General features: G+C 52.6%; 1 protein-coding gene across 15 annotated transcripts in view; it reads right to left on the minus strand.

Annotated features, from left to right (window-relative positions):
• The window catches only part of TCF3 (transcription factor 3), a 35,934-nt gene extending 11,384 nt beyond the window's left edge, over positions 1-24,550 (minus strand). For 12 of the 15 annotated variants that reach the window (XM_045202307.3, XM_045202309.3, XM_045202308.3 and 9 more), the window contains exons 1-8: positions 24,258-24,550; positions 22,110-22,253; positions 18,529-18,601; positions 5,957-6,027; positions 5,645-5,726; positions 2,882-2,949; positions 1,332-1,464; positions 284-333 (exon numbers count right to left, since the gene is read on the minus strand). In XM_045202307.3, the coding sequence (XP_045058242.1) occupies positions 284-333; positions 1,332-1,464; positions 2,882-2,949; positions 5,645-5,726; positions 5,957-6,027; positions 18,529-18,601; positions 22,110-22,181 (549 nt within the window). In that variant the 5' untranslated portion in view covers positions 22,182-22,253; positions 24,258-24,550. The remainder of the gene's footprint in view (positions 1-283; positions 334-1,331; positions 1,465-2,881; positions 2,950-5,644; positions 5,727-5,956; positions 6,028-18,528; positions 18,602-22,109; positions 22,254-24,257) is intronic. The other 3 variants (XM_024568601.4, XM_024568602.4, XM_024568600.4) reach the window with 1 other exon arrangement.
• Between the last annotated feature and the right edge of the window lie 682 nt (positions 24,551-25,232).

Genomic DNA, 25,232 nt, shown 5'->3' on the forward strand with positions numbered 1-25,232 from the left:
ATCCACACCCTTTCTATGGCCCCACAGGACATGACCTCTTAAAGCAGGAGGATTGAGACTAGACCCTAGGAAGAACTTTCCAAACTCCCTGAGAGGTGGTCTCTGGTCAGAGCTGAGGCCTCAGGGCAAAAGTTCAGCTGACTGGCCCGTCTAGCTGGGGGGTTTTGGCCCAGGACCCATGCGCCCACACTCAGGAGGCCACATGTTCCCAGCTATAGCAGCACACACAGCCCAGCCCCGCCACTGACACACTGTGTGGCCTCTGATCCACCCCACCACTCACCGAGGATGGAAGACCTGGCGGCACTTTCCGAACTTTCTTGGGCTGCGTGTCTGTTTGGAGTAAAAGGAGTGAGTCACCCCCATCCAGCCAGGGTTACACAGGAATCCTTCAAGGCCCAGGGGTAGGTCTATCACCGGGGGCGTCAGGAGACAGCCACCCCTACACATTACAGAACAGGCCCTTCTGCTTCCCTTTTAATGGAATTATTTAAATCAGGGCTTGGGCCCACATGCAGAGGTCTGACAACGTGCAAGAATCATGGGGGTGGGTGGTATGCAGCAGGGAGTCTGGAAAGTGGGGAGCAAATGGGTACTTCAACTACAGCTCTGCTCCAAAGAACTCCATTCCACCCCTACCCCAACTCCCACAGTTGATTCTCTTTATTCACAGATCCCTGACTTGCAAACCTGCGGAAGTCGGTGACCCCAAGTCACACACGCGGTGAAGGAAACCTGGGTAGCTACCATGCACATGCCTGCTGAGGGGCCCAGGCGGTGCTCCGCCTTCCAATTCCAACTCAGACTACAAATCAGGGTCCCTTTCTGTCTATTGAGAACCTTGATTTTCATGCTTTTTATGGTGATTTTGCTGCTTAAAACACTCCCCATGGGTGCATGGTGCCAAGGTGCTGGCTACTGTCCCCGGGAGCAAGAACTACTGGGAAGTGAAGTGTGTGTTAGATCAGCCACGTTCAAGCCCGAGTTACAGCACCACGGGTGAGTTCTGTTAATGCATCTCTCATTTATGTGAACTGAGGTGTCTTTAGACAGAAAGACACTTGACACAAAGTTAGGTGTTGATTAGTTGTGACTACAGGCTGGCAGGAACCTACCCTTGCACTTCCCCAGGAGAAGATCAGTGTTTGTGGTGACTTCATAGGACAGAACCTCTACAATTTATAAGAATCCACTGTTTCCTTCTTGGCTCACTATCCATCCCTCTATCTGATTGGCTAGTCTGGCCAGGGCCTGAGAGGCACACAGTGGGGCTGATCCCCTTCATGTCCTCCACCCCTACGCCCATCAGCCCTGATGGTGGACTCACTCACCCAGGCTGCTGTCTGCGGCTCTCCGCCGAGCATGGCTGGGGTAGGAAGAATAATATTGAGATCCGCTCTTGACGCCTGAGGGGGACAGTGGCCCAGGGCTGCTGAGGGCCAGCTCACTGGGCAGGAAGCCAGCCTGCGGAGGGGAGGGGAAGTCATCACCAGGGGCTGGACTAGCATCTAGCACCCAGCCCGGCCATCCAAGGGGTGACAGTGACCCCTGCCTGAGACGCTTCTCACCTGACAAGTGTCATGCAGTGACTATATGCTGCAGCATTACTCTTAAGAAAAACAGTTGCTAGCAAGTCTGAAGAGGAACCCCGTTCTGGGATGCAGAACATGCAAGCATGTGTGTCTAGGTGTCAGCGAAATCTGGTTGTTTTAGTTTGCGAATTTTTTCTTAAGGTAGACAAATGGTTTACTTCATAATTAATTTGAAATGGGCTTTCTTCCCTTGGGAGCACGAGTGACTGGGATTCAAGGCTCCATGCAAATGGATGCTCTGTGCCTGAGCTATCCCATCTATAAAATGGGCCTGTTGGCTCAGGGGGTGTCCTGGGGACCAATGGGGACCTTATGAGCTCTGCCCTTGGCACAGGGCTTGGTGTCCAGTTGGTGCTCTGCTGTCACGCTGGATCATGTTTGATGTGCACACAGGTGGTTGCCTGTGTCACCTTGCCACTGGGACAAGGCCTAGCTGCAACCTGAGATTCAGTAGGCAAAGCATGGAGCAGGAATGAAACCCCTGAGTATGGCAGGGAGGATGCCCAAAGGGTGACCAGGACAAGAGGCCACATGTGATCACTGTGGCCAGTCAGTGTTGTCAGCCCTACAGCTGGGGCAAGTGTAAAGGTTCGCCTGGGGGCCTGTGGGGTGAGCTCTCTGGGAAGAGCAAGGGGCAGGGGCCCAAGGCTGCCGGGCTAGCCTCCATTTCTCTGTATGCAGTGTTTCTCTGAGCCCCTCCAACTGTGTACAGTGGCCCCCAGGTTAGATGGCCATGAGGCCATGGCCTCCCCTGCCTTCCCCTGTCCACTCCTGGCCAGCAAAGCCTGCCCCTGGACCCAGTGCTATTTTAGCTGCTGCTAGAAGAATGACCAGCACTTGGCTCACCCAGGGAACCCTTCCACGTATCAAGGAAGGAAATTGTGACCAATCTGTTTAAAATTTTAAACGGTTGCCCTGGCCAGGTAGCTTGGTTAGAGTACTGTCTCAATATACCAAGGTTTGATCCCAGGTCAGGGCACATGAGAGTTGACCCATGAATGCATAAACAATGGAACAATGTTTCTCTCTTTCCCCTTTCCTCTCTCTCTCTCTAAAATCAATACATAAATTTTTAAAAAATTAAAAATGTAAAAGGTAGTTGAGAAATGGATGGGTGGAACAGTGACTGCAGCCTCCATTGCATCTTCTCCAACCCCAGGCCAGCCCCTGCTCACTTGCAGTGACCCTCCAGTGTGAAAATTGGGGTCCCACATACCCCGTTCTCTGGGTTCTACAAATAGCTGGGTGCCAATGGGCCCCAGCAGCCCCCACCCTACACACGGCCTCACCTGAGTCAAGCCCCCAACACTGGCATCTCTCCCAAAGGCAGTGTATGTGTTCCGTTCACCACCCTTGCCTGGGGGGAAGAAAAGAGGGTCACTCAGAGCCCACCGCCGGGAGGTAGCACCCCAACCATCGGCACATGCCTGCATATAGCAGAGGCTCTGCAAGTACCCAACACTGACAAAACCAGGTAGAATACTGGTCGCCCCATCGTACTGGCAGACAAGCAGGGGTTGTCATTCCCTCCCTGATGACCCACAGGGGTGCATGCAAGTCCATCAAGGACCCCCCACACATCCCATTCTGAGGTACGATAGTGCCAAGTTCAGTACCCTCTGCCCTCCAAATTTCATCTCCTCCATTCAAGGTCATGAGATGTTGGCTTCCCAGGGGTCAGGCTGGAGGGAGGGGGTACCTTGAATCTGCAAGGTTCAGAACCCGGACTCCTGCCAGGGGCTAGTTCACAAATCAGCATGTGACTTGGTGAGAAGGGGCCCCGCCTTTGTGAGCAGGTGACACCTTAGGCTGTGGGGTCACAGCCTGCCTGACAGCCACTAGTGTGGACAGACTCTTGCTGCTATACAGATGCCTGGATCCAGTCTTGCCTGAAGCAAATACTTGGATCAGTCAATAGCTGAGACATTTAAGTTTTTTCTGGCTTACACTGTGTGCCAATCTCAACGTGAGGGAGGAATCAGAACACTCAGCTGACTAATCTGTATTATTCTCTAGCTAGGGGGAAAATCTCCTGTTTTCTTTATTTTGAAAGTGCAATTTCAACTAGGCTCCTTCAGCAAAGGCTGCTGGGGGGCAGGGAGAGGGGCCATGCACACACCTGGCACCCCTCAGGGCAGGCGGCACTGGGTCCTCTTAGGGATGAGCAAACTGAGATCCGGAACTTAGAGGGGCTCGCCCTCAGTCCAGTGAGTAAATGGGGGTAACGCCAGCACTTCCTTCCTCCCAGGGTGGTGGTGAGAGCAAAGCTGACAGGCCCAGCCAGGGCTCTGGGCTCTGCCTAGGGAAGCAGCTTCACCTCCCAATTCTTAGCTCTCCCAGCTAGACAGGAATGCCATGGTTTAGGCCCTGCATATGGCAGGTGCCAAATATGGGTTTCCAAAGAAGGGTGAGAGAGGCAAGGAGAAGCTAGGGGTCTGGGAGGGGACCATGCTATGGCCACGAGCCCATGGGCATACATTAGGCACCTAATCCATGCGCTGGATCTGCATACCAGAGTATGAGGGTGGGAGGAGGACAAAGAGCAGAGAATAAAATGACCAGAGCCCCATCAGGAGCAGACTAGGCTGGGGCCACATGGGAACAGACTGGCCCCGCCCCTTGGAAAGAGGGACATTCCAGTCCACACACTCACTCCCCCAGGGCCCTTACTGCCTGTCACCTTGCCATGGTTGCCACCAGGCCTGTGGGCCATACCAGCCCTACCAGCCCCACCCAGCTTAATCCAGGGCTGAGAAACAGGCCCAGGGATACCAAGGCTGCACTCACCGCCCTACTGGGCTTGGTTTGGGTTCTACACTGGGTTTGCTGAGCTCCTTGGCCACAGGGTATGTGGTGGACCTAGGACACAGCTAGCTCTAGACCCTGTTGACCAGGCTGAGCGTGGGAACTGCCTGTGCCAGGAAGAAGTGGGAGGAACAGCAGAGGGGAACAGCTGCAGGTGCCAAGGCCAGCAGAGGCCACTACAGGCCACGTGGGCCAAGCCTTACTTCCTGGTCTGGGAAATGGGCACAGACTCTTCCCACGTGAAGTGGGTACATGGATGTTGCCCCCTGCCAGATTCCTCTCTGGTCACACATGTCCGTCCAGTCCTACTGTGCACCCAGTCCTGGGCCTGGCAAGTGACAAATGACCTGTGGGGTCTGGAAGGTAGTATTCCCTCAGGGTTCAGCACAAAGGCCTCTGGGTTTAGTTTCCCCACTGACTGGTCAGTCACGCCAAGGATCCCAATCCACATACCCACTCCCCCAGCAGCCACCTTGGCCTACAAACCACTACTGGCAGTGCCGAGATGAGCAGACCCCACTCAGCCTTCCCATGAAGGACACCATCTCAGACTCAGGCAGTGAACGAACTAAAACCCCGCCTATAGCCCAAGCTCTGGGGTGGGAACTGATGCAGGACAACAGCATACGACCCTCTGCCCCAGAGACGCCAGCTTTGCAGAACTGAAAAGGGGGTGCCAGGGCTCAGCAGGGCTCCTGCCATGGTCCCCTGGTGGGAGGATGGCACACAGGACAACAATCAAATCCCTGACAGTCCCAGTGAATGGAGCCTTGGCCAGTCCCTGACCAGCCACAGACCCCTGGACAGGTCCCTTCCAGCTTGGCCTGTTTGGTCATCTCCAAGATGCAGGGAGAGGCGGGGGGTGCGCTGTGGGACCTGGCGCTCTGGGTTAAGACCTCATTACCTGCTGCAAGGAAGGTTCTGTGAGTATCCCTGTATCAAAGGTGGGGAAACCAATGCTAGAAAGGGGACAACCTCAACCTCACCCAGTGGGTGAAACCCGAGCCCAGGCCCGCCAAGTTCTGATTCTCATGGTCAGGGAGAGCAAGCTACGACTGCTGAGTCACCAGGACGCCCAAGTCCACTTCCTGGTGGGGACTTGGCCAGCCCCCACAGACTTGAGGGCCACACTCACCCGCACCCTCCGTTCCAAGTGAATGTCCAAAAGTGTTGCTGTTGAGTGTGCTGACCAGGCCCGAGTCTCCATGTGGGGGTGGGGTAAGGGGCTGTGCTCCAAGGACACTCACCTCCAAGCCCTGGTCCCAGGAATGTGGACGAAGAGAGGCTGCCATGGGACTCACTGAAGTGGGCGCCTTCGCTGTATGTCTGCTGAGAGATGGGTGCAGATGAGGAGTGCTGGGGCACACTGTTTTACAGATGGAGAAACAGGCTCGCTTCTAAGTGACTGAGTCATGACTTTAACCCATATCTCTAAGCCCAAAGTCCCTACAGACCAAGTTGGCATCCAACATCCCCGCTATGAGCCTTATTTTCCCCACATGCTCCCCTCCCCTGGAAAAGGGAAATGCAGGGTATCAGGTCCAGCAGCAGCTCCTCACCCGGCCGGGGTCGAAGGAACTGTTCTGGTCACCAGGGGCCCAGGAGCCTGGGCTGGGCCGGTCCTCAAGACCTGCAGGACAGGAAGAGAGAGGGGGTCACCCTTATCCCTGCCCACCCAGCTCTAAAGTCAGCTCCCCACCATGTCAGGGGGGAGCCCTTACTCGATTCTGCATGCTTTCTGGACCTATACCTATTTAGACTCACCCAACTCTAGCTCTGCCCATAGGGACATCACTGTCAGTGACAAGTGCACCAGACACCCTGGTACTTAGCATACTTCCAGGTCTGCAGCTCAGTAAAAAATTCCACCAGCTATCACTGCTGGCAAACTGCTACCCATTCATCAAAACCTTATCCACCATGCCTACCCTGGGCAGACCCCTCACTCACACTGAGCCTCCTACCCCAAGCCCTAGGCCCCTTCCTCTGGCCCAGCCCTGACCACAAGGGCTGGGGCACCTGTATCAGGCTCAGTCTCTCCTGACCCTGCAAGAAAGGCTCACGAGGGCATAAATGAGTGGGTCATGAGTGATCACCTTGGATCTTGGGGAAGTGAGAATCTCCCCTTGCCCGTCTCTGCCAGTTCAGGAGGTGGGCCATCCCTTTGTTCTAATAGCAGCAGCAGCTTCCACTAACTACCCACCAGGCACAAGCTGGCAGCCTGTCCTGGGTGGAACCAAATCCACATTAGGGACAAACCAAGGCTCCTGCCACTGGCCTGCCAGGCTGGGAGGCCGGAAGCCCAAGGTGTAACCTGGGTTAACCAGCATGGGAGAGGACCCTGGTCTCAAGGGGCAGGGCAGGGTGGGGCCTTATCTCCCTGGACACTCTCCGAGGCACCAGGCACCCGCCCAGAACTCAAAATCTTCCCCATGGGGCAGAAGCCTGGGCCTGCATCCATCCTGGGCCAGAGCTCCCACCCCATCCATCAGGGACCACAGAGCACAAGGCCTGGACATACAGAAGGGGAGCAGCCCCAGGCCCCTCCCTATCCGCGCTTCACTTTCCCTCCATAACCATCTGGTGTTATGAATAGGCCCACTTGGCAGAACTGAGGAGGAGGGGACCTGGGGCGGGGGGGCACCTGTACCAGCACAATCCCACTCCCACCATACTTCCAACCCAACATGCTGAAGTTCCCATGCACCCCATTCCAAATCCTATACCTTGTCTCCTGCCCTCCCCTGCTCACCTGTACCAAAATTTCCTTCAAATTGTATCCTTCTATTTCAGTGGCATTGTGTTAATCATTTCCCCCAGAGAATTGGTGTTTAATTGCTGTCTAATTTGCATGATTATGTATATTAATCTCCCATCCTGATGAATATTCATGGCCCTCATTTAGATTTCGTTTTCTAATAAAAAATTTCCAATGTGATTATAGTGGGGGACTTGGCGGGGGGAGGGGATCTCCAGGAATCCATTCATTCTGCGGCCTACCGGATTTGGGAGTATTTGTACCAAAAGGTCCTAAACCCCAACTTGGGCTCTGGGAAGGAGAGCTGCTAGGGAGGCAGCGGTGACCTTGGGTAAAGTACTACCACCCCTGGAGCCTCAGCTTCCCTCTATGGGTACTTGCCTTTGTCCCCTCCCCTTCTGGAGCAGCCCTCATTCCCTAATGCCTGGCAGCGGTGAAGGGCACTCCTGAGGCCCAGGGACTCCCCTATCACATGGGCCCGTGAGTGCCTAGCAAAGGGCCTTTCTGGAAAAGCCCTCTCCCCAGCCCCCATATCCCCTTCTATAAATGACAAAAATAGGGACAGCCTCTCCTTCCCTCATTACTTCCATTAATGGTTATTAACACCTCCACCGACTAACGTATGCATTTAAATAACCCATCCCTTCTTGTTCATATTCTAACTGAAACATACAGATAGAATAAGAAATTGCTGTCAGAGTGTAGGTTTTTTTTTTAATGATTTCTAAAAAACCCTGCTGGATGTGACATGCTGGTGGGGCGGGGGCGCCTGGGAAAATCTGTGCACTCAGACCCAGCTCGGCTGCATGAGGAGAGGGAGATACCGATGGAGCAGAGTGCATGTGGGGCCCAAGGGTGCTGCCCATCCCCTGAGCTCCAGTTCCAGTTCCAGTCGATTGGGGGTGATGACGCTGCCTACTAGCCAAGGTTGCTTTAAGATGACAAAGACTGCTGTGGAGTGGGCAGCACTGCTGGTGTCTGGTGGAGAGGTGATTCCACCATGTGACTGAGGGCTGACCCCTGCCTGATGAACTGAGGGAGTGGCCTCTGAAAGACACTCGGTAAGCACTGGGTCCAAATGGCCCATGTCCTGTGCTGGATTCCTCTGGGGCAGGGTCAGCAAACCAGGGCCCTTAAACTAAGTCTGGCCCCCAAGTGCTTTTATAAATAAAGTTCTATTAGCACACGGGCACACTTCTGACCCCCGTCAACAGCAGCTTATTCTACAACATCAGAGTATATAGTAGCAATAGAGGCTGCCCAGGCTCCACAAATGCACTGCCTGGCCCTTTGTGGAGATCCACCAGCCTTAGTGAGTAGAAAGATTACAGGAGCTGGCTCGTTTGTATGAAGAAGCCTGACCATCAGGATTCGGTACCATAATAATTCAGTACCAGGAGCAGGGTTACCATGTGGGACAGGCAAAACCCAGATGGTCACGGTACCTTGTCGACTGTCCCCACCCCAAACCCCTACAAGTACAACCAGGTGGTTGTCAGTCCAGCCTGGGGGCTTCATTCTGCAGTCCAATTCTGCAAGCGCCCCTTACCAGGGAGCTGGGTCCCCTCTCCTTCCCTCACTGCTGCCTCTAACCCTCTGGCTGGCACCAGCTGCATCCCTGCAGCAGTGCCCTCCCGGGTTCCCTGACCACACTCCACCCCAGGCAGTCCCAACTGAAGAGCTCTTCTGAAGAGCTCTCAGAAGCAAAACTTGGCTCTCCTCTCTCCCTCTAATTCTTGCCATGGCTCCCCACTGCCCTCAGAGCAGAGACCAGGCTCCTCCCTGACCACCTCCAAGACCTCTGCCCCTGCCCAGCTCTGCCCTGGTGGTCTCCACACTTGCTGGTTCCTTATTCCCCTTCAGGGAAGCCACCTTGCAGGTCTTCCAGCCCAGAGCCCTCTATGCGACCTCAGTGTCCCTGTACAGAGCTGACACCCTCAAACAGTCTCCATATTTGTTTTCCACATCCTCACTGTACCCACAAATAACCTAACCTGCCCCCAACAGAACCTTCCTGCCTTCTGTGACCCTCAGATTACATCTGTCCTATTCAGTGGCCACACACAGCTGCTAAAGAACGTCCAACCCTGTGATTCTAATTAATGCAAATTTAGATTGCCTTATGTGGCTAGTGGCTGCTGTATTGGACAGTGCAGTCCCAAAAGATAAAGTCTAAAATAATAACAATAATAAAAATAACCACCATGGACCATAATCACATCTGAGAAAAATCAACACCTTTAAGAGCAACTATTCAGCCAGCACTCAAGTACTTTCTTTTTGGGTTTTATCAAAAACCCCTTGGGGTGGCTGATGCGACCCCAAGCCCATCTGCTCTTCCTCCAGCTTTCCCCTAAAATTAAAATCCCCAAGAAACCAAATGGTGGCTATTTGACTGTCCTGCTGGGTCTGGCCCTGCAGTGCCTGGGGTCTCCCAGGAGTGATGGGGAATGGGGGAGGGTGGTGGTGTGAGCAACATGGGTTTCAATTTGGGGGCAGCCCTTCCTTTTGAGTGGGGCTGTAGGCTCTCATTAATGGCAGGGGGTGAGGGTGGTGACAGCTTATTACTTCACACTTACAGGAAAGCTGCAGAGAGAATGCCAGGTTGTACCCCAAATCCAAATTCGATTGTTTATATTTCACCTCTTTTTATCACCTGCCCTGTTTATAATGTTGTATGTGCCCATGAAATGAGGAGCAGGAAGCAGAAGGGCGGGGCCCCATGCTCCCCACAAGCAGATCTGAGGCTGGAGAGGTGAGTGGAAGCCACACTCCACCCTTTCTAAGAGAACGGGGCCCCCAACCCAACACTTCCTGAACTCCTAGGGCAGCGATTCCCAACTCTGAGGCTTCCCTAGTGGGCGGAGCCAGCTCTCAGATGAAGGGTCCCAACAAAGAGGGAATAATTCAGAGAACTGGGGTCCCTTAGCTGCAGAAGTTAGCCCATCTGCTCCCTCCTGTGAATCTCAGATCCAAGACCACAGTGATAACAGAAAGACCCCCTCCTGCTCCAGTCTCAAGTGGAACCTATGAGGTATCCAAGGGCGGGGATGGGAGAATCTGCACCCTCCCACCCCCAAATATGAGCTTAGAGGCCAACCTGAAACCTCCCTGCAAGGAACACACACAAGGAAACAAACACGGAACACAAAACATGGACCAAACTCACAGATTCAGGATTTATCCCAGGAAACAGAGAAGCATATCTAAGACAGCAACCTCCACACACCCGCAAGGAAATTACAGAGCATGTGGTTCTTTGGAAGAAAGATGAGATTTCAGAGAGAAAGAGAGGAAGCGGGAAAAACGAAGAAAAGAAGTTCACGAAACAAATTTACAGGTTTTAAAAAGCAGCATCAGAGGAAGCGAACACAGAACACATGGAGCAGAAAAGGTGATCAATGAAGAGGGAAAACTCTGTAAATGCCCCTAAACACAGGGGAAGAGGAAGGAGTTCTGAGACAATGGACACGAAGATCTAAATGAACAACGTGAGACTCAACACTGGAGAGCTGGCACCCCCGGAGGGAACAGAAAAAACACCCCAAACTAGAGTGGAAGACATAGCTGACCAAGCATTTCTGAGACAGAGACCTTAAGGGCTCATTGGCAACCTCCAAAAATGAATGAAAAAGCAAGCAAGATAAAGATAAACATATGCCCATTCACTAAATATCATGGGAAGACAATGACATACAACCTGCACTGCACAGGTGGAGGTGGGAAAGCTGGTGGCCAAGGAATTCGACTCCCAACTGTCACACGCAAGGCAAACATCACCATGTTCCCTTGCTGGAAATCATCGCGGAAGATACATTCCAGACTGGCAGGGGGCAAACATGGACGTGCAAGTCGGGTGTAGTGATGGGTCTGGGCAGGGCGATCCCATCAGCCCCGAAGGGAAGACGCCACCGCAGCAAGGACAGGGGTGGGGGCCTGCAGGTGCCATGCTGTGCTGGATACTTCTCCTGGTTAACCCCATTGGATCTTTACAATGGCTGATAACACCCCCATTTGACAGATGAGAAGCTGAGGCACAAAATTTTTGTCATTTGCTCAAGGTCTCATAACAAGCAGCAGAGTCACTTTTCTGAGGACACACACACACACACATACGGCTTGTTAATGAAGAGAAACAATGTTTTTAAAAAATGGCAATTTATTTATACTGAGTATCACAGTGGAAAAGAGATGCAGAGGCTCATTCCTCCACTTTCCCACAGGAGGGACATGTGACTTCGCTTTTGAGGTTGAAAGAGCAGAAATGGGAGGTTTCAGCATGTTCTTTAAAGCCATGAAAATAATCACCAGTGAGCTGCAAACCAGCACAGACCTTTCAAAACCAATTTCCAGAAAATACATGCCAGACACACGAGCCTGCAAGAGGGGTTATAAAGACAGCAAAAGCAGACATGGAAGTATGGAGGAGGAGCTGACAGTGTAAGCCTCACAATTTCTTGTAAACTAAAGCTACGGCACTTACAGAAGATGTTTTGGAACAAGCAAATCCAGAAGACTATAGAGAATTAGTTGCACAAAGATAGATCAAGGCATGAAACCAAAAGATGGGATCAAAATATTCATCTGAAAGCCCAACTTCAGGAAGCAAGTGCTCACTGAAACAGAGAGGGTAGCTGTTTGCAAGCGACAGGCTGGCCACAAAGAGAGCCCCATGGCCCTGTTTCACGTGCCGACAACCTAGTGTGCCAATAAGTAAGTAGGAGCCCAGGGAACACTCAAAGACCAACCAGACAGGAGGGGCAATGAGCTGCGCTCGTATGTCAAACAGATTAAAACACCAAACTGTGGTCAGGTGGGGAGCAAAGACCTCACGGCTCCACGTCCGACTGCCCTGCAACTGCTTGAGAAGAATGAAAAAGTGGCTCTCTTTCGGTGAGAGCAGGAAGGCGCTGGACCATCTGGACAGGTGCAGCCGCTCATGCTGCATCGACTTCAGCACCGATGGCCTGGAACAGAAATTTGCCAAGCCAGGAACAGACACTCCACTTCCGACTAGGAAATTAGGAAGTTCCAAAATAACAACTCAAAGATAAAACAAATTTAAATTACCAAATATCTTTGAAACATAAGGAAAAACTGCATTACTGAAACCAATGGAACCCGGTTGAAGTGGTCCTCACAAGGAACTGTATTAGACTGGACTCCTGACTACTAAATGCGAAAGCAGACGTAAACAAATGCAGTCTTCGACTAAAAAAAATCAACAAATAAAATTAAATTAAATTTAAACAGGAGAAATCAAGATGGAAGAAGGAAGAGAAAAGAAGTCAGTTGATAAATATTGATTCAACAATAAAGCAGATTGGAAAAAAGATCAATAACAGATCAGGAAGGAGGGAGCAGAATCAAGGACGAAAGAACAGAAAAAGTACGTAGATTTAGGATGGACACGAACACTACCTCCTGACACTACAAGGACAGGTGACTTTAGATGTGATAAAAGAATGCAACATTAGCCATTTTAATTTGTTTATCCTCATGCGAGGAAATTTTTTCATTGCTTTTAGGGAAAGAGGAAGGCAGAGAGAAAAACAGTGATGCGAGAGAGAAACATTGATTAACTGCCTCCCACACACACCTAAACCGGGGATTGTATGCACCCCAACCAGGGATCAAACCTGCAACCTAGGTGTGTGCCCTGACCAGGAATCAAATCCACAGCCTTTCAGTTACGGGACGACACTCCTGACAACTGAGCCATACCAGCCAGGGTGCAACATTAGCCATTTTAAAATGTGCCTATAATGAATGAATTTTTTTGGCCTAGGAAAATGGTGAAATGGACAAGAGGAGCAAATAAAATCTTGACAAGCTGATGGTAAGCACGGGGGACAGACAGTGCAGGGCCGGTTTCCCATGTGCAGAGGGACAAGGTGCCACACGTTGGAGACTGTTCCCGAGAAACTGGCTCAGAAACACAGCAGTGCCTAAAGCCGCAGGCCAACCGGACTTAGGAACACAAGCAAAATGCAAGACAGACCTAGTTCACAAAGAACGCAGGCCATGCATGAAATTCAAGGAGCATCTGGCTGACAACCATTAGCAGACCTGGTGAAGAAACCAGGGGCCACTCAGACATTCGCTGTGGACGGTCACGCAGGACGAGAGGGGAACGCCCTGAACAGGACAAACAGAGACAGAAAGATCAACCTCGAATCGGCAGCCGGTGTCATGGCTGGCCCTGCTGACAAGCTAACAGCATGTGTTGTATGGTCCTAAAAACACCAGCCAATGCAGAAAGGGACGTGGCATCCGTTCAGGGACAGGGAAGCCTAGGTGTCTAAGAACAGGTGACGCAAAACTAAACCAAGAGGAAAATGCAGACATTTAGGGGATGGCAGGAGGCAACTAGGTGGGAAACATGATTAAAAAGAGCCCCAAACCACAGCACAGAGATTATCGGAATACCTAGAAACAACCCTCATTGGAAAAGTACGTGACTAAATTTTTAAAAACTATATAAAATGACTATGTGCTTTATACTGCAATCTTCAAAGTTTATCTTAAAAACTACCAAGGAACAAATAAGAAAACTTAAATAAATGGAGAAGATAACAGATTCTTACAACGGGAAGACAAATGGTTCTTTCCAAACTTATCTATGAATTTAACGTATCAAAATCCCAACAGGTTTTTTATGGGGAGGGGAGGTGGGGGGGAACTTGGGGAGTGAAAACATGACATAATTATTCTAAAGATAATGGAAAAGAATCAGCATCTCTGAAAATATGGGGGGAAATAGCCTGAAAAAGAACAACTGAGATAGGACTATAAAAACACCATAAAGCTACAGTAGTAACAGTAGGTAAGCACTGAGGTAGAAACAGAGAGAAAGGTAAAAAGAAGAGAAAAAAATTCATGGGTAACTGGAATTTAGGAAATTCTTGAAGGCATTTCAAGCGGCTGAGAAAGGTTTCCTTGGCCCTGAGCAGGCAGCTCAGCTGGCCCGAGTTGTCCCGTTAGGCCAAGATTGTGGGTTCCATCCCTGGTCCGGGCAAATACAAGGATCAACAGGTGGAACAACAAATTGATGTTTCTTTCTCTACATATAAAATCAATCAATCGATCTGTCAATAAAAAGTTTCCTTAAATTTACTCTGTTGTTATAGATTTTTGTAACTTAAAATGCTTAATACATTTTTTTTCACTTTATTTGCTCAAATAAGAACATCAAAAGCTATGATTACTCCCCAAGTACAGCTTTGGCTACACCAAATAGTGTCAATGTGTTTCTATTACTGCTGATGTATGTCTATTCTGTCTAGGCTGTTTTAGTTTCCCCTTTAACCCAAGAGTCAGGTAAAAAGGAATTTTCATCTAAGTGGTCAGGCTTATTTCTTTCTACTTTTGGGTGTTTAATTTCTAGATTCGCAGCATTGTTCTCAAAAAAACATGGTTTATATTGGTCTTTTTTGCTGTTGTTCTTAAAGGTTTCTTTGTGCCCAGTATGTGGTTGATATTTATAAAAGGTGTGTGGACCCTAATTACAGGGTATGGCCTTTAAAGGATAAGTGCTTCTAACTGGAGGTGCCCCCAGAACCACTTTGAAGCTCATACAGGCCCCACCCCAGCCTGTTCATCAGGGGCTCTGCGTCCAGGGCACAGGCGTATCTGTTCAGAGCAGCCCCATGTGTACACTTAGCCAGGGACAGTTAGGTTATCAGCCTCGATCACCGTTAAGGTTTCTCTCCCCCACTTGCTCTTCTTCTTTTTTGAGATTTTATTTATTTATTTTTAGAGAGAGCGGAAGGGAGAAAGACAGGGAGAGAAACATCAATGTGAGAGAGAAACATTGATTGGTTGCCTCTCACATGTGCCTCAACCAGGGCCTGAACCCACAACCCGAGCATGTGCCCTGACCAAGAATCAAACCAGCAGCAACCTTTCACTTTGTGGGATAACACGCAACCAACTGAGCCACACTGGTCAGGACTCCCCCACTTACTTGTAATGTCTTTGCTCTGCCAAGGACGGCAAAACCATACCTTCCTCCTCTCCAGCATCTTTCCCATTTATTCCTCAACCTGATGCAATGAGAAACAGGCACATTTGTGACTGTCACATCCGCACTGCAAAATGGACTGTCATCCAGTTCTTAGGGATTTTTCAGAAATGGCACCAAGGCTAGAACACATCATAAATGAAAATCTTGATGACATTAAAATTAAGCCAATAAACTGAGATAAATGAAAAGCCTCCATTATTAACAACAGTTGGTAAGTTGAGGAAAAAACAGCTGCAATACAGATCACAAAAGAGCATCCTTCCTATGTAAAGAGTTCTTGCAAATTGAAAAGATCAATATAGGTTGTGGGTATGGGATTCAGGGGGACAGCACTGAGTGGTTAGTTGGGATGGTCACTAAACTTGAGTTTCAGCTTCTCTGTAAGTAAAGTGGGGATGATAATAGCACCATCTATATCACTGACCTGTGAGGCTAGAGGACTCACAATCAATGACCCAGTTTGGGTACCTGGCATACAGTAATCAAAAAATGGTGACATAAGTCATTGTTGGTAAGTGTTATGATTCCTTTCGTTAAAAACTTTATCAGGCAGCAAAAAAGGAAACAACCATTGAAACAGCGACAACCGGAATGGAGCTCCAGAAAATTATGCTGAGTGGACAAAGCCCACCTCAAAAGGTAACAAGCTGTGTGGTTCTGTGTACATCACATTCCCAACACAACAAACTGTGGAGATGGAGAGCAGTAAATCAGTGGTCTACAGGTGCAGGTGACTGTGAGGGGAGAGAGACATTGGGGTAATGGAACAGCTCTGTGTCCCAACTACAGAGGTGGCTGCATGGACCTACACATGGGACAAACTGCACAGAACTAAACACACACGCACGCACAGGCACACGTGCACTGGCGGGACCCGAATAAACGGTACTGCACAAAGGCCCCCTTCCCAATTCCGTCTTATGTTACAGACGTGCATGATGGCTGGGGGACCGAGGCGGGGTGGGGAATAGGACCTCTGTGTACATTTCTTTGCAATGCCAATGAATCTATCATGATTTCAAAATAAAAATTAGCCCTGACCATTGTGGCTCAACTGACTGGAGCAGAGCAAAGCAAAGCAAAAGGTTGCCAGTTTGATTCCCGGTCGGGGCACATGCCTGGGTTGCAGGCTTGCTCCCCAGTGGGTATGTTTGAGAGGCAACTTATCGATGTTTCTCTCCCTTTCTTTCTCTTTCCCTCCCCTCTCTCTAAAAATAAATAAATGAAATCTTTTAAAAAATCAATTAAAAAATTATTAAAACAATAACCACAGAGGTGGCCCAGACATCCTGGGCAAGGATGCCCTTGGACCCCAACACTCCACAGCCACTATTTTAGTCACTTCCGAGACACCTCCTATTTTGGGCCAGGCCATTAATTTTCTGATAGGAAGTGCCCTGTTGGAATAAATTTGAGAGAAGCAAGTCGACTCCAAGTCAATAACAGCAATATGCCAAACCAGGACATAAAAGGAGGGGCGAGGGGGAGACTGCGGCTGGGGGAACCACTTGCGTTTGTAAACTCTTGATAAATGGTAGTGTCCCCCTTAAGCTGACATGGCCTGTACGGAGGGAGGGTGACCCACTTACTGATGAAAGAGGGGTTTGGACAAGACCCTCCCAGACCAAAGTGGTCAGGGCCAGAGGGAGGGCAGGGGCTGCAGCAACCATGGCATATCAATGTTTACAAGGGCTCCCACTGAGGCTGGGCTAGGATTCCAGTGGGAAGCCAGTCCAGGCATGGGGTGTCCTGGAGGGAACCCTTACCCTGGGCCACGGCTTTGGCTACTTAGGGCTGTTGGCCTTGTGAGTGGACACCAGATTAGGGAAGACAGCACATGGCAGAGGCTCAGGGGAAGATGAAGGCACATCTGTGCCAACTCCTCCAGGAAGCCCCCAGGCCCTGGTCCTCTGCCTTAGGCAGCAAGTGGCAACATCCTAGCTCCTATGGGCTATTTCAGAAGGGAAGGGATGTGGGGATTTCCACACCTCAGGGAGGATTCTAGCTGGCCCTGCTGACACTTCCTCAGGCAGAGAGGAAGGCCAGTGCAGGGCACCGGGGTCGGCAACACAATGTTCCTCCCTTTGGGGTGGTGGTGTGAACATAAACCACCCCCTCAAAACTCCCTTCTCCTCTAGCCAGAGCTCACTGGATATCCCAACGGAATTCAGAAGTGACTCTAAGACAGAATCTTCTGTCCTGGATCTCACACACATGGAAGGATGTGATGCCGATCATGGGGTCTCAGAAAGATGCCAAAGTCCACAAAGAGTTTCAGAGGCGCTGGAGACCGGAACAGCCAGCCTTCCCAAAGGCTGCCCCCAAGCCCTCCCAACAGCCAGAGTGGATTCCCCAACATGCACATGGAAGCTCTCTGCTCACAGCCCTCCAGGGTTTCCACCTTCCTTGGGGTGAAAGCCCAAGTCCCCATCACAGCACACAAGGCCCTGCCCTTACATCCTCCCTCTCACCCTGTCATGCTCACTCTGCTCCAGCCACACGAGCCTCCTCACTATTTCTCCAACATACGCCAGGAAAGGTCCTGCCCCAGGACCTTTGCATGTGCTACTCCTCCTGCCTTGAACCCTTCATCATGTCTCCTTGGAGACCATTCCCAAATGGCCTGGCTTTGTGGAAGTCCCTCTCCACCGCTCTGCTTCCTGACCCCTGTTGCAGGTTCCTTGAGGCCATACTGTCCATCCTCCCACAGCCATGTCATCAGCATTCAGTGCCAGTTAGAGTGACTGACTTGTCCGGGTTTGCCTGGCTGTACCCAGTTTGAATGCTCAAAGTCCCAGGAACCTTCCATATCCTCCTGTGTACCATTAAGGGCCTAATACATGCTTGAATGTAAATAACCAGGAGCTGGGCCTCTGCCAGGGCTTGCAGAATGGGCAAGATTTGTCAAGATCTGGGACTCCACGTCACCCCCCTACTGTGCCCAGTTTCCTCTTTGGGGATGTAATGGAGACCCAGGACCCCACTGGGGCAAAGAGGACCTCAAAGGCTCAAGTCCTCACACAGGAACCCCTTGTGAGTGATACAGATGCGTCCCATCTTTAGGCCAGGGGCCCAGGATCCAGGTGCAGGATAGATGCTATGCTGACCTCCAGGCTTCCCCTGTGACACTCAATGCAGCAGCTGGTTCTCAGGCTTGTTGTCCCCAGCCCCCACTCCAGCTGCTGGACCTGGCCCCAACACCCTGTCCACAAGCCTGCATCCAGCCTCAGCCCCACTCTACCTTTTAGGTCTGGTGCTGTACCCCATTCCTGCTCTGCCCCAGCCCGCCTTCTACACACTCTCATCTTTTTGTGCAAACTCACAGCCCCAAGGTGGCAGGGTCCTACCTGAGCCTCCAAACTGGGTACCAGCCAGGGAAGTGGGCCGGCCTTTCCCATTGGCCACCGGCAGGGGGAACATCTGTGGGGAGGGAGAGAGCAGTGAGTGGGGTGGGGGGCACATCCAGGGATGCAGCTCTGCCTACGGGGGTCCTGTCCCATCAGAGAGACCAGGCAGGAACAGGCAGCCAGGGGACCCTTCGCTGCACACCACTTTAACCAAGGCCCCTCTGACAGCATAGCCCACCAGTGGCAACAATATCCAGTGGAAATTAAAACAGGCTGTTTACACTAGACTTGTATTCTTTCCAAATGGAATAACTTATTTAGCACTTGATACAATTTATCTGCTTTTAGACATGATACAAAGTTTCCACTTTAAAAAGTGAGACCATTTATACCTAACAGGATAACAGGGGCCAGCCCGCCACCATGGGCACAGACCTTTCCTGACAAGCCTGGAATCACCTCCTGTGTTCATTCATCCCTGACCCCAAGTAGCAGGGACATGGGGTGGACGGCCAGGCCCCGCCCCTGGGACAGAGCATGACCCGGGTGGAGTGTCCCTCATATGCTGAGCTCTGTGCTCAGCACCTGCCTGAGCAGCCCTCACTGCACCCTAACTGCTGATGCCTGCCCTTCAGAAAGGGAAATTGAGGCTCAGAAAGGCAGGAAGCTGGAGGCATTCAGGAAAGGCTATATGCCCACCCCCCATGGTTTATCGGGTGGTTCCCTGGGTGCCACTCTCCCTGCTCAAAGACTCGATGTAAAGTTCCTATAAACAGCTTAGCAGTTCTAACAGGAAAACTCAACATCAACAAATCCTTTGCCATAAAAAACAAACACATGTCATCACTGTGCCCCACAAATTTGGACTTGGGGCCCAGGTGATTAAAAGTGGACAGAATTGGGGTAAGTGGTTTGTTGGAGAATGGCTGACAGTTCCCCCAAACCTTCCCAGGCCAGCAAGGAAGTGGGGATGCAGCTCTCACCTATAGGTGACTCTCATGTGAGCACCATGAACCCTGGGAGGGGCCCAGGAAGTGGGGTCCTGCCCCCCATGCCCCATCCTACAGGAGGGGAAACTAAGGCCACATGCTCACCGGGGCCTGGCAGGAGTTAGAGCAGAGGCTCACGGGAAGCATGGCAATGGGTTCTCACAGAGTGCCCTTCTTGGGATGTGTGTGTGTGCGCGCGCCTATGCTCCCTCAACAGGGCCAGCCTCCCCAGGGCCCTATTCCTCAAAAGGGGTTCCTTTCTCATTGGGGAAACTGAGGTCTATGTTGGGGGAAGGGCTGGCCTGAGCCAAGCCCTGGGGGTTTGTCTTTGTTCTGTCCCCTAGGCTGCCAGGGGTTCTGCCGTGGCACTTGCCGCTGCGGGCAATGGGCTGTGTCCCTTGAGCACCATATGAGTCATCATCAGCCCAGAGACGCCACACACCCCTGGAGCCTCAATACTCTCTTCTGTGAAATGGACTTGGGGTTCTGACCACATGGAATGTTGTGAAACCCCAACGCGCATGGATGTCTAGGGCACGTAGGGGCCGCCCTACACACACCAGGCTCGGAATGGCGCCCAGTCAGGTCACAGGACAAGCGCTGCCTGACTCCTCGTTCCCCTGGCCCCTCATTAGGCAGAGGAACCATCTTGGGCCCACTCAGGGAACGTCACTCAAAGTGCCCTCAACACCTTCCTTTTCTATCCCAGGAAGTTTCTTTGTATTTCATTTTGACTATTGCCTTTCCTACTTTTGAGAACCTAGCCTAAAGACCTGCTTCCCTTTAAGTTTCTTCCGTTTCAGTCTAAAAACAAGGTCTTTCAAAGAAACAGATGACCTCAGTTTCTCTGGGGCAGGTGGGAGGGGTGCTACGGAGAGAGGCTGTGAGCTGAAATGAGAGGCTGCCTCCGCCACTCTTGTAACAAGAAGGGAAGATGAGGATGAAAACCAAGCCCTGAGATTCTCTGAGAGGAGACACTGGGCACCTCACCCGCTCAGCCTGTTTCCTCATCTGTGAAATGAGTTATTGGTTTTTAGCTGGGGAGGGGGAGACATTCAGACCCTCTGGACAGAAGGGGAGGCAGCCCTGACTGGTGGGACTCAGTTGGTTGGGCACGGTCCTCCAAAGTGAAAGGTCACACACTCGATTCCCAGTTGGTGCACACGCGAGAGGCAACCAATTGATGTTTCTCTCTCACATCGTTTCTGTCCCTCTTTTTTTCTCCCTTCCCCCTTCTCTCTCTAGTAAAATCTTTTAAAAAAAGAGAAAAAAAAAAGAATGGGGAGGCAGACAAGTTGCTCAGGGCTCTCAGATTCTCAGATGGCACAGAAGGGGCAAGCTCTGAACCCGTGCTCCCCCACCCCCAAGCAAATCTGTTCTGGCCCAGTAGTCTGTGACTTGTCAGTTTAACAAAAAAACAACTGAGCTGTACCCCTACTTACTCAGCCAGGGAAGCAAAAATAAAACGGGGCTTAAAAATATAGGCCTGGCCCTTCCCGAGCTGCAGGCCCGCTGTCTCAAGGGCTGTGCTTTTCCGCAGGATGGCTGATGTTTCAGTTTGGGGACTTGTTTTTGATCAACCTCAGTGGCCTGGGCCTGGTACTGGTGGAGGGTTAAATTCAGACCGAAAGAGTCCTCCCCAACTTGTTTCAAACCAAAATGGTGCCCGGGCGGGGGGAGGGGTGGGACTTAGGGAAGTGTCCACACTGGGTTCCCCGGTTTGTGAGGAAATGCTGACCACCCGGACACCCATGACTGGTGGCGCACTGCACAGACGAGCAAGTCAAGGTCTAGGGTCCAAGGTGCACTGTAGCTCTCAGCTCCTACGGGAGTTCTGCTCTGGTTTCTGGCCTCACTAGGCCTGTCTGAGCTGTACGTCTGCTGAAAGCCAGCACCCTCTCTGAACCACTACTGCCTGGCAGAGCAATGGGCCGTTCGGGGTGGATCAAACTGCCTGAAGTATAAGGATCCTTACCTTCCCCCATGGAGCCAACCTCTCCCCAAAAATAACAATGGCAGCAATGGCAGTGGCGGCCAAGCGCTGCCTACAGATTCCCACGGTCCTCATGAGGTCTTTCACACCTACTGACTGCACTAGCCACTGTGTGGCTAAATAAATAATTAGACCACATACACCGCCTTGCTTTTTGTTTTCTTGAAATCCGTGATATAACAAATAACACTGGGCACACCCATTTTACAGATCAGAAGGCTAAGGCCACTGTGTGCACACAGCCAAGCAGGGACCTCAGAGCTGAGCCCCTCCTTGGAGACACTGAGGCTCTCGGTAGCTCCTCCCACTCTCTGGGCCTCAGTTTCCCTACCTGTAGAGTGTAGATTGAACCCACTCTGCGCCTGAGCAAACGCTTGGGTGACAGGTGCCTTTGGGAACCAACGAGGGCTCCAATTATGCATACTGCCATGTCAGCCTGCCCATCAGAGGGACACCCCAATTCCCCCAGCCCCACCTGGGGCCCCTCCATCTGAACAAGTGTTAGGCCTGGCTTCTGGGGGTGTTTCAGTAGCTGCTTCTTTCCTAGGAATCCTGGGGGTACAGGGGGGTGTCTGAGAGGCCGGCAGAGCCTGGCTTACCATGCTGAAGTCCAGGAGGTCACTGAGCTCCTTGTCTGTGCCCACAGGCGCCATCCTCTGCGGCTGGTTCATTCTCCAGCTGCAATGGTGGGCTCAGGGGCCAAGTTGGGTACTTCAGTCCTAGAGATGGCCCTGTGCGGTAGCCTGTGGTGGTGGACGGTGGTAGTGGACACAGGGAGGGACAGGGACAGAAACATACAAACAAACAGGAAAAGAATAAAACAGGTTTTTGTGACTGTGGCCTAAGTAGACAGATGGGGAATAGGAGAGCTGTTTAAAAAGCCCCTCTAACCACCCTGAGGGGCTGGGTCCCCCTAGACTGAGTCCCTTCCTAACCCTGGGGATGGGGCCAGGACAGCCAGAATACCAGGATTCAGGGCCCCTGGAGGGACCCCTCCCCAGAGCCCTGGGAGTTTGAACAATGAGGGAGGGGGAGAGTGAGCAAATATAAATTCCCTAATTCCCTCTGAGACCACCAGAGACTCAAGCTACAAATTTTAAACTAGAAGGAGAGCTGGAGCAGTCATTTCTCCACTTACTGGGCCAGAACTAGCCCCCCCCCCTCAGGCCACATTTCCCATTTCCAACCATCCCCAGGCTTACCCAGCCCCCTCAGGCCAGAGAAAACTTGCTGACACCCCCCTCCCACAAGCAGCTGTCACAGTGCGTTTAAGTCTTGGTCACCCCCTAACTCAAAGTGAAAGAAATCCTCAAGAAGGCAAGGCCCCTGCCTGCTTCATGACTGAACCAAAGGGAGCCCACCATGGGACCTACCTTCAAAGCTCTCTCTCACCTCCTCCCCCCTCAAAAAACAACCCTAGGTTGTTTTATTGTCACGTTGTATCCGGGAATTATTTTTAAGCAACTTTGAAAACATCCCCTCTCTTGCCCTGAGGGAAGCGGGTTCCTAGACCAGCACCCCCCCTCCCTGCCCCCATGGTCCCAGGGGCTTCATTCTATTCTAGAATGGGGGTGGGGGATCCACCTGCCAGACCCCATTCCACCCCACCCCACCCGTAGGAAAGGGTGCAAAACGAGTCTTCCTTGCCCTGTAGACGGACAACTAAGTCCCTCTGGCTTCCTCCCTGGGTTCCCGGGTGGTGGTGGGGTGGCCGTGGACACACCGCGGAGGAGGCTGTGGGGAGAGGGATTCGCAGGCCGAGGGACAGCAAACTTCAGCGGTGGAGAAACCCCCGCTTTGTTTGTCAACTAGAGACAGGGTGAGAAACGGCTGCCCCTGAGCACACCCTTCCCCGCTAACTTTTTTCTTTTTGGGAGGGCATGTGAAACTGACTTTTTTGAGTACGAAACCGCAATTTTTTGTGGGATAGTTGAAACCAATTTTCAAGACAGACTGGGGTGGGGGGCTGAAACGGGCTTTCATAGGAGAGCTGAGGCTTTTGGGTGTCACAAGGACTTTTGGGGACTCGTACGGTGTTTGGAACCATTTCGAATGAAAGGGGGGCACGGGACATCTTCCTTTAGGGGGGAGGCCCGAGAAACCAACCGCCCACCCCCCGCAGCCGGTGCAGGCGGCGAGGCCCGGGAGCCCTTTGAAGCTGGGGCGCCACCACTCCGCTGTTCGCAACCCTAAGCCGCCGCTGCCGCCTCTCCCCCATTAACGCGGAGCAGATGTTCACTCCGCAGTTCCCCCAGCCCCCGGCCCTCAACCTGAGCCTCAGTTTGCGCGGTCGCACCTTCCCCGCTCAGACAAAAGGACTCTCCCTCCCTCACACGCTCCCCCGAAACTGCAGCGCCCCGCCGCGCTCCTCCCGGGGGAGGGGGCGCCCAGAGGACCCACCACAAAGTTGGAAGGCCCTTTGGGCGCCCCCTGCGCCCCCTCCCAGGGCTCCGGAAAGTTTCCCGAAGTGACCGGCCCGGCCGGGGAGGGGGCGCGCGCGGGCCTCGCGTGCACTAGACCCTACACGTCGCCCGCCCCAATGCCCGGCGAGCAAAGTTGGAGAACAATGACTCCCGGCCGCCGCCCCGCGCCCGGCCCGCAATGGGGCAGGGCGGGGGGAAACGCACCCCGGAGCACCGCCCCCTCCCCAACTTCCCGGCCCCCAAGGCATGGGGAAGCCCGGGGCAACTTTGCACAAAGACGCCGGGCCACCAAAACCGCACGGCCCCGGGTCCCGGTGCAGTTACCTGCTCAGAGCGGCCCAACCGCAGCGCACGGGGAGCGGCACACGTACGGCACCCCCCCCCCCCGACAAAGGGGCGCCAGCTGGCCCTGAGGGTCGCGCGTGGGCGGCGCGTGGCCCAGGCCCCTCCCCGCGTGCCCGCCCCGCGTGCCCGTATATGTCCGGGACACTGGCGGAGGAGGCCTGCGTGGAGTATGCGGTGCCGCCGCGTCTGGTCGGCTCTGCCCGGCCCGCTACGTCCGCGGGCGCCGCCGCTGCCTCATCTTCCTGCGGCGGGAGACATGTTCCGTCCCCCGCCCGTGCGCCGGACACGCCCACCCCAAGGCCCGCCCACGGCCCGCCCCGTCCGACGCCGCCGCGAATCCCTCCGCCGTTGCCACCGCCCCGACAGTCCCCGTCCTCCGGCTTGCCCGCCCACACGCTCGCAGGAAGCCGTAGCGGCGTCGCAAATCCCGGGGTCCGGGAGTGGGGACGCCCTGGGGGGTCTTTCTGCAAACAACGCAGATTGCGGGCAGGGACTATCTTCCAGCGCGGAGGCGCACATGGGTAAAGGCTTAAGCACCCGTGACGCAAGGGAGAAAGGGACGTGAGATGAAAAGATAAGGCAGAGCGTTAGTGGCCAATCGGAGAGCGCGAAAGCCTGATTGGCGGTGCCACCGGGCATTCGTGAAAAGGCCACTCCCTCTCTCTGCGGACTGCGATGAAAGAGGCGGGACTCTCCGAGCTAGAGTCTCTGAGAAACGGCGGGGGTGGGCTTTGCAGTTTTATTCTCAGGTTTGCGTAGGCGCCCGCGCGGCCTCTCGGGCTTGGTTTTGTCTGCGTTCATTGGGCTGCCTGCGGTGCTGGGTGTTTCGAGAGGGCAACTAAGGCTCAGGCCCAGAGCCAATGAATGAGACCCATTTCACGAGCAGGGAAACCGAGGTCAGCTCTGTTTCAGTGTCAGAGAGACCCTCGTGGGACTTGTGCTGTGCCTCTGACT

The sequence above is a fragment of the Desmodus rotundus genome, chromosome 9 (assembly GCF_022682495.2).
Source record: "Desmodus rotundus isolate HL8 chromosome 9, HLdesRot8A.1, whole genome shotgun sequence".
Taxonomy (NCBI): Eukaryota; Metazoa; Chordata; class Mammalia; order Chiroptera; family Phyllostomidae; genus Desmodus; species Desmodus rotundus.